This window comes from Trichoderma harzianum, assembly GCF_003025095.1.
Source record: "Trichoderma harzianum CBS 226.95 unplaced genomic scaffold M431scaffold_4, whole genome shotgun sequence".
In the NCBI taxonomy this organism is placed as follows: Eukaryota; Fungi; Ascomycota; class Sordariomycetes; order Hypocreales; family Hypocreaceae; genus Trichoderma; species Trichoderma harzianum.
Genome location: NW_020209252.1, coordinates 716,380 through 724,641, shown reverse-complemented (window position 1 = coordinate 724,641; position 8,262 = coordinate 716,380). Strand labels below are relative to the sequence as shown.

Sequence of the window (8,262 nt, the reverse complement as noted above, 5' to 3'; positions counted from 1 at the left end):
CTATGTACTCGTAGTACCTGTATTCGTAATTCCGGTACTCGTAGTAGTACTACCATCTTTAACGATGGGCCACCCCAACAGGATAGATTCCCGCCGCAAATTCCAGATATCCTTCTCTGTAAGAAGAACATCAGGATACTGATGCTTCAGCACCTCAATAATCCCCCTCGCCGAGAGATTTGAGTGATGCAACAGTGCCCTAATAATAGTCTTCTGAGCATCCGTCAACGCACCGCGCCGGTGCTCCGGAAAAGCAATAGGAAGGTCCGGTTCGTGATTATGCTCGCCGCACAGGATCCCCGGCACCCACAAGTCGTCCGAGTCCTTCCTCTGCACAATCTTCATCTTGAACGGGCACCCCGTGCGCTTCGTCGTGGACTTTCGCAGCCCTGCCGACTTGGGCTTGTACGCGCCGTTCCCGCGCACGCAGGCAATGTCATAGCGACGCGGCTTGCCGTCTTCGTAGCATGACGGCCGCTTCTTGACCATGGCGAAGCCTTCGTTGCGGGCATGGGCCTGGAGCGCTGTGAAGGCCTCGTCTGATGTTGCGAAGTGCTTGTCGGTTGGGGGAGGTTGGAGCGGCATTTTTGACGAAGAGGATTTTGATTGGGTTGGATGTTCGTTGATTTCTGTGAACGCGTTGTCGACCTCGCGATACAGTGGCTGTAGCCACTTAAAGGGGTTGAGTGATACCGGTTCTATCTCGATTCAGCAAACCATACAGATAGGTACTTTAATTTACTAGCTATTTAGCACATTCTATATGTACTTTATATGTATACTCTGACTAGGTAGTTTAGCCAGCTTACCCCGTTCGAATAGGGTGGGTCGCCAGTAATTACTGCTAGAGGCGAGTTCTTAGTCGAAAATGCTCCCGGCAGTGCCAACATGAAGCGATAGTTTGGTTGCAACCGAGTCATAGTCCAATGTTCTATTCAATCTTTGTTGAAGCTATTGCCATCAAATCAAAACCGTAAACGCCAAAGTGTCTCAAAATAAACGCCACCACTTTTCGCCCTGGAAAAAAGAAAAGGAGAACTTGCCGTGCCGCCAGGAGATCGGCACAGGCATGAGGTGGCCATGACGGAGCACACAAGTTTTAACTCATTGGCCAAAATACCAGTGACTGCGGCTGCAATTGCAAGGTTGATCCCGCCTCGCAATCAAACCCAACATCCAATTCATGCCCTTCGGTCCCGTTGGCGGCTTAGCGCTCGTCGCCCCCATGGCTATTCCTTTCCATTGGATGTTAGATGTTATTAAAGCGAGAGCCAGCATCTCCTCCATTCTCTTTATACACCTCTAGATAAAGGACACACAATATCACGTTGAAAAGCACATGCCATCTCATTGCATCAATTACTACTAGGCCATAGCTGTATTTACACAATGCCGACCCAGCCATCGGTACAATCATGAATGTCCTTGACACATTCCCTCCGCCCTTGCCTCACTACATGTTTTTTTTCCATCAGCTACCAGCTCAGCTGACTGTTCATTATTCGGCCAGTCCCTAACTCGCTCGTTATGCCAGCACATAAAGAAAAATGGAGATAATAGATACGATGATGAATTCCAAATCTTGGAGCACTGGGTATTTTTTTGGGTGAATGAAAAGTGATTGATGACGCGTTTAGTGCTCCAACAGACGCAAGCTACCCTGAACGACGACGTTTTCGAGGATAGATCCCGGGGGAATGTCAATGGTGCTTCCCTCGGTCGCCACGATGATGACTGTGCCCTTGAGCGTCACGCCGCGGCCCAGGTTGACGGCACCAGTGATGGTCAGGTGGTCAAGCTCCAGCACCTTGGGGATGGAGGGGATGTGCTTCTGGAAGTCGGACACCTTCTTGAAGTCGCTGCCCAGCTTGATCAGAGGGGCGTCGCCGAATCGGGCGGCGCTCATCTGGAGCTGGCCGTGCTTGAGGGTGTACAGGTCGGACTTGACCAGCATCAGGTCGGAGCACGTCTTGACGGGCAAGAATCGCCGACGGGGAACGTTGACACCGTGGGCGTTGTTGAAGTGGCGGATGGCAGCACCGACGGCCGTCTCGAGCTGGAGGATGGAAATGTCCGACTCGCCCTTCTTGTCGCCGGGGATGGTCTTGCCGTTGGGGATAATCTCCATAGCCAGCTCGTTATTCTCCACGACACGCTTGATGGCGCTGAGGTTCAGCCAGATGTTGTTGGTGTTGAAGTACTTGAACTTCTTGATGGACTTGAACTCGTTGACGTGCTCCTTGGGCACCTGGGCGATTTCAAGCAGGCGGACTGATCCCTCGTAGTCAATGATGGTACCACCCTTGACGTCGGCCTTGGTCTTGTTGGTCAACTCCATGATGTACTCGGCCTTGGTCTCAACCATGTGCTGCAGGATGCGCAGGTCGACGACGGCGCCCAGGTTGTCGACGTTGGACAGGAAGATAATCTCGATGCCGCGCTCCAACAGCTGGTCGAGGATGCCAGAGTTGTACAGGGACTCGAAAACGTCACCGTGTCCGGGAGGGTACCACTCGGTGATGGACGAGTTGAATGACTTGGGGACAGGCAGCAGCGAGTCCTTGTAGATTCGGGGGTATCTTGACTGGTTGAAGGTGAGGATGTCCACGTTGTGGCCCTCGTACTTCTTGATAATGGCAGCGGTATCATCGTTGGTGTTGAACGAGTTCATCAGGATGAAGGGCACGTTGACGCTGTAGGTGCGGTTCAGGTATTCAATCTGACGAACAGACAGGTCGAGGAAGGACATGCCATCACGGACTTCGATGACGGACTTGGGTCCAACGCAACCCATGGAGGTACCCAGACCTCCGTTGAGCTTGAGGACGGCGAGCTTGTTCAGGAACTGGACGGACTCGGTGTTGGCAAGGTCCTCGTAGTCAACGACCTGTCCCTGGGCGGGAGGGGCAATGCGGTCCCAGTCACTATAGCTCTTTTGTCAGCAACCCTTGTCGCATAGTATGAGGGGAGAAGAGAAGGAGGGGGTTATAAAACGTACACCGCATTTCCCTTGGCCTTGTCGTTGAGGTATCGTCGGAACAGGGCAAAGAAGTTGTCCATCTCAGTCTCGAACAGCTAAAAATTCCAGTGCGTTAGCAGAGCTGCCACGCTTCTGGTTGGTATTTCATTATTTCTAACCTTCTTCTCCTTGGGGTCCTCGACGGTCTCGGCGAGGTTTGTCAGGGCATTTCGCATCTGGGCAGCAGCGACGTTGGTCGAGGTGTTCTCGAAGGCCTGATTATGATCGGTTAGCTGGAGCTCACGAAGCACTTCGCTGGGAGACATTTTGAAAGTCTGGTCATGGGAAGAAAGAAACAGAATCAAAATCAAAACGTGGAGCGGGCAAGATGAAGAAGGGAAGAGAAGCTGCTGTTGACATAGGCAGAGCTTGGCTGGCAGTGATTAGAGGCACCATTTCTGCGAGCCCTCAGCAATCAGGAATGCCATCACCTGATGGCAAGTGCACAAAGATTGACGTCAGGTCGCTTCCGCGGCCATTAGTTTTTCCCAAGGGCCTTTTTTCAAAACTCAATGGCCATATCGCCTCGCCAGCTGGCGTGGTGCGCGCATTACCACGACCAAGGCACGGCCATGAGGGGTACCGTCATCAAGTCAGACTGAGGGGAGCTCCCCATAGCTATACCGCCAAAGCGCGAGCTAGCTGTCTCTTCTCCCGTCGCAAGGGCTCGCATCGCAAATAAAGGCCAATGCCACAACGGTGATGAACAACAGACTGTAGAACGAAGGAAACGAGGGGCTACTTGCCATGTGACTGCGAGTCTTGCCATGGTGACGCTGCTCAAAGCCGTTGTCCTCAGGGTTTGGCATGAGGTGCGTTGGCAGAGCGCTCTTGACTCCCGCCATTGTGATTGTGATTGAGTGTGTTTGCTCGAGTGTTTGCTTGTGGGACGGGGCTCGTACGCGGGCGAGCTTTTCGATTTGCGGCGATTCGCAGCTTTTAATAGAAGGCAGATTGAGATGGAGGTTGGTTTGGTTTGGCGGTTCGAGAAGGGGGGAGGTATCAGGTCCTAAGGTGGGGTGGATGATGGACTGGCGGGGTGGATTTGAATTGAGCTTTGCCCCAAGCAGGATGTTTAGCCAATCTAGCACGACCCAGTTAATTACGCTGCTGTTGCATGTGCTGTGCTGATTGTGATTGATTCTGTCGTGTTGACGTCAATCAGTGACGCCCGCCAGCAGGCTCACGGCATCTTTTGTTGCAAGTATGATGGTTGAGGGGGGCGAGATCGAGATTGAGCCAATACGTACAAGGACACAACAGCAGCTTTAGCTCCCAAGGCTTTGCTACACAGAATCTCCGGCGGGATCAGGATTATGGATGAAGAGAAAAAAGAAGCAATTTCTATGTCCACAGATCGACGGCAGAACCTCTGGCTTTAACAGAAACGGGGCAGCCCCTTTATTATTGGGTCAATGGCTGCTGCTGCAACTTTTGACCGTAATTTCTGGATCCCATCGTTGCTGTGCTGTGTCGTGTCGTGTCGATTCCCCTGAACAACCACGACGCTCCACCAGCATTTCGCATCGACCTACTAGTAGAGAGCCCGCGCAACTTATCCCGGCCGAATCCCCTCGCTGTCAGGAGCCCAAAGGCCGGGGGTTGAGGGGACCACCAATCATTCGGGGCTGAGCCAGACCGTTTTCTTCTAGATACTCCTATGCTTCCAGGTCAAGTCTATTTTTTGCCGCCAGGAGAGAAGAGGCACGGGAAAAAGCCTGTTCTGAATGCCATCCACTTTGCACAGTGAATGGGAGGTGGGATCCGCAGTTCAGCAATGAACCCCGCCACTTTTTTTTCTTTTTCTTGTCTGCCTGGTTTCACGGCCCAAGCTTATTAACTAAGTGGCCAATTGTGTGAGAGGGTGGTGTTCATGTTCTCTTTGAGCTTGGCACATGTACCTGTGCCGCCGTGCCAATCGGTTCCCAACAGAATACCACGCTTTCAGCTGCTTGTGTGAGGATTGAGGGGAAAAGAGGCAAAGCGAGAGAAAAACTAGACAAAAGTGTGTGTGGCAGACTGCAAGAGAAGAGAAATTTTTTTATCCCTCTGCTATCATGAGCTTTGGTTTCTATCATTCTCACTGCATCTCGTGTTAGGGGTACCTCGCACATGTATATATGCACGACGATATGCATCGGCGCCCAGATGCGATACACAGGCGGCGGCAAATCATGACGATGCATGTTGCGTCTGGCTGCCCAAAGGCACTGCCATTGGGCTGCATGCCCATGCTGTAATCCCACAAAGCAGGCAAAAATCCCTCGACTCCCAACGAGATTGAAGCTCTAGACTCTGGCCATGGACGGGTAGGGCCAAAAAGGAGTCGTGTACTTGAAAGGTTCAGGCACAAAGTCATCAGTCGCACGGGTGACATGTCTCTTTTTCTTTTCTCAGACACCGTTCCGCAAGGTTCATCATCTGTATCCTTACTCAGGCAAGGTACTAACGTCTGCTAGTCGGCACTACTGCCGGCTCTGCTCGGTAGAGGTCATCCGGAAAGCCTCCCGCCTGGCTGAGACGGATGTGTCCCGGTACGAGTACTTGTGGCAGCAGCAGCAGCAATCGCGCGGTTTCTCTCTCTTCAATCCTTTTCTGCATATTTCATATATTAATATGGCGACTCGACTGAATCCCAATCCCAATCCCTCTAGGAAGAAAATTGCTCAACTCGGAAACGGGACTCGAGTTAGGCATCGACACATTACCACGATGCGACCTCCGTATCAGCTCCGGACCTCCTATAACGGCCCGGTTTGGTTCCAAACACGTGGGGTTAAGGGAGCATCGGCATTGCTCGGAATCAGCTCAATAGCATTAGGCAAAAGAAGGGACGGGAAAAAGAAAGGGAGGTTCTTTGCAGCGTTCTCGTCCCTCAGCAACAAGACGAAGAAGGAAGGAAAAAGCAAATATGGTCATGCAGAATATTGCTACTGTTTCGCTAACAGCAGGTTTGGTCCACTGCAAGAAATGACGATAATTTCCCACTGTAGCTCCGCCTCTTGTATAAACTGTAGCATCGAACGACGGTGCAAAACGCCAGTCTCCAAACGGATTCTCCTGACCGGGGGTGCACGGTGAGAAGAAGAAAAAGAGCTTCTACTTACAAGTTACCTCTTCTTAAAGAAACTACTTAATCGGCCTTGTTCCCCCGTCGTGGAGACTGGAGAAGATGGAAGATAAAGTCAAGGTTGCATATGGCCTTTTTCTTTATCGCTGCAACGCCATTCGGCTTACATAGTACATGTACTGGACGCCACAACAGGCCCCATAGATAGGATCCCGTGCCCCCAAGAAAAACAGCACTGGAGCATTCCAGCGGGCCTCAGACGCCCATCAGTGCCGCTGCAACCACTAAACTACGCCCTGTAGCGCCCTGTAGCCAGCCACTCAGACCCCGTGGCGGCACGCCGGCTCTTGAATGGCCCGTGCTCCCAAGCATTCCGAATTTTCCACGACAACGTTGCATCTGATGCAAAAAAGAAGTCAAGGGAAACATTTCCAAGCGTTACAGTACAAGAGTTCCGCCCAGATAGTGCCAATAACGGCGTCATTTGCGCCAATGCACATGCGCCGTTGGTGAGTCCGCGATGACACATTCCGGAGCTTCCAGTTTGCGCACTGCAGCGGAGTCGAATGTTGCAGAGATTCATGTGCCCTGATGGAGAATCTTCTGGCACGAAAAGATAGCATGGACAGCAAACCGTTTGCTCTTATATCGCCATGTACCCCGCGAGTCGCTTTCTCGCCCTCTTGGATGCCTCATAGCACCGAGCAATACCATCTCTGAAGAAACCCGGGATACCCTGCTGAGACCTTGTTCTTGTTCTTGTTCTTGTCCATATCTCGAAGCTTATCGTAACGGGCAGAGTGGCAACGTTTTCCGTTCCGGTTCCGGAATCCCACCTCGGCGTCCTCCGGCCCACAACTCTCCATCTCCTCGTCCCGTCCGTGCCTCTCAACGCCAGCACCTGGGGAATATCGTCAACAAACTTTAACCCAAAAACACAAACAAACAATGGGTTCCCTCAACATCACAATCACCCTTCCCAGCGCCAGCCTCCCCTTCTGGCACATCAACGTCCCCGAGACGGAACGCACGACCCAGTGCCCACCGTACCTCGTCGGCCTCAACCCCAAAGACCTCCGCACCGTCTCCACGCCCGACTCGGAGTATCGCACCCAGACATGGGAGGAAGTCAGCTACCTCATCCGGACAAACAACCTGGAGCGGTTCCAGCGCGTGCCCTCTGACCTGCGCCGCTACAAGGCCTTCACCTACCGCCTGGGCAAGATCCACGGCAGCATCGCAAACTTTGTCCTGAGGGAGCGTCTGCGCTGGGACATGCCCGTCGTGGCCCGCGGCGCCCCGTTCCAACACGAGGACGACTTCAAGATCCTTCACAACGACTGGCCGTACGGGCTTGATCGCCGCATCGTCCACCTGGTCGTCTGGACAAAGTTTGAGCTCAAGGCGCGCTCTGCCACCGGGGACTTGACGGACAAGGCGAGGAAGGAGATTGACGACTTTGTGACCAAGACGTTCCGATCCCGAATGCCCGCCAACACGGTGAGTTGGGATCACCCCCTCCTCTTGTGGGAATTTTATCACTGATTGACGTTTTTGCTTGCAGGTCATGTGGTTCAAGAACTGGGCAGCCTTGAAGTCTATTCATGCTGTGGAACACTTCCACGTCATGCTCTTCAACCCTGATCCCGAGTTTATCAAGGAAGTGACCAACGGCGATGTGCCTCAGTGTGACAAGGCCGACATTTAACGAACATGCCTGATGATTGAATGACTCTTTTTTCTTTTTCCTTTTTTCTTATTTTTTGATGATTTTGATGTATGGATAGAATAGACTGGAGTTTTCATTTCCTTCGTTTACAGGATAGAGGTTTGGAATTACAAAATACTTAGATGGTAGATTAAACGGAACCAAGGCATTATTAGACCTCATAGATCATGACGCACAGCGGGACTGTGTGGCGTCTCATCGAGATAGATTTTCATTTATAATTTAATACCCGTATATGAATTACGTATCTATTCGTGTCCATATCGTTGAATCCCGTCATCAGTCTCATTGTATAACATCATACTGTTCAAAAAGGTTACTGCCTTGTAGGGTAATTCGGACAAAAGAGCGCTAACAGTGTGCATAACTCCAACGGGCCACCTGCATTACCACGGAAAAATAAAATACAAATCGTCAAGAATTAGAGCAAAAATGAGCAAGATA

General features: G+C 51.7%; 3 protein-coding genes across 3 annotated transcripts; 2 read left to right on the top strand and 1 right to left on the bottom strand.

The window, feature by feature from the left end:
- Nucleotides 1–1,633: 1,633 nt before the first annotated feature.
- M431DRAFT_492920 (hypothetical protein) lies at nucleotides 1,634–3,864 on the bottom strand (the record flags this gene model as incomplete). Its single annotated transcript, XM_024917055.1, has 4 exons — nucleotides 1,634–2,924; nucleotides 2,999–3,075; nucleotides 3,139–3,234; nucleotides 3,766–3,864. 4 exons carry the CDS (start codon nucleotides 3,862–3,864, stop codon nucleotides 1,634–1,636), a joined length of 1,563 nt encoding a protein of 520 aa, XP_024776127.1.
- Nucleotides 3,865–5,420: 1,556 nt separating this feature from the next.
- M431DRAFT_376517 (hypothetical protein) lies at nucleotides 5,421–6,197 on the top strand. The gene has a single exon (XM_024914683.1). It carries the CDS (start codon nucleotides 5,636–5,638, stop codon nucleotides 6,098–6,100), a length of 465 nt encoding a protein of 154 aa, XP_024776126.1. The 5' UTR covers nucleotides 5,421–5,635; the 3' UTR covers nucleotides 6,101–6,197.
- Nucleotides 6,198–6,605: 408 nt separating this feature from the next.
- Nucleotides 6,606–8,076, top strand: M431DRAFT_506204 (hypothetical protein). The gene is made up of 2 exons (XM_024918771.1): nucleotides 6,606–7,589; nucleotides 7,654–8,076. The coding sequence occupies exons 1-2, from the start codon at nucleotides 7,038–7,040 to the stop codon at nucleotides 7,795–7,797; spliced, it is 696 nt and encodes a 231-aa protein (XP_024776125.1). The 5' UTR covers nucleotides 6,606–7,037; the 3' UTR covers nucleotides 7,798–8,076.
- Nucleotides 8,077–8,262: the final 186 nt, after the last annotated feature.

Coding starts and splice junctions, on each gene's coding strand:
- M431DRAFT_376517 (XM_024914683.1), top strand. CDS start 5,636: ATGGCGACTCGACTGAATCCCAATCCCAATCCCTCTAGGAAGAAAATT.
- M431DRAFT_506204 (XM_024918771.1), top strand. CDS start 7,038: ATGGGTTCCCTCAACATCACAATCACCCTTCCCAGCGCCAGCCTCCCC. Junction 7,590..7,653: donor CCCGAATGCCCGCCAACACG/GTGAGTTGGGAT, acceptor TTTTGCTTGCAG/GTCATGTGGTTCAAGAACTG.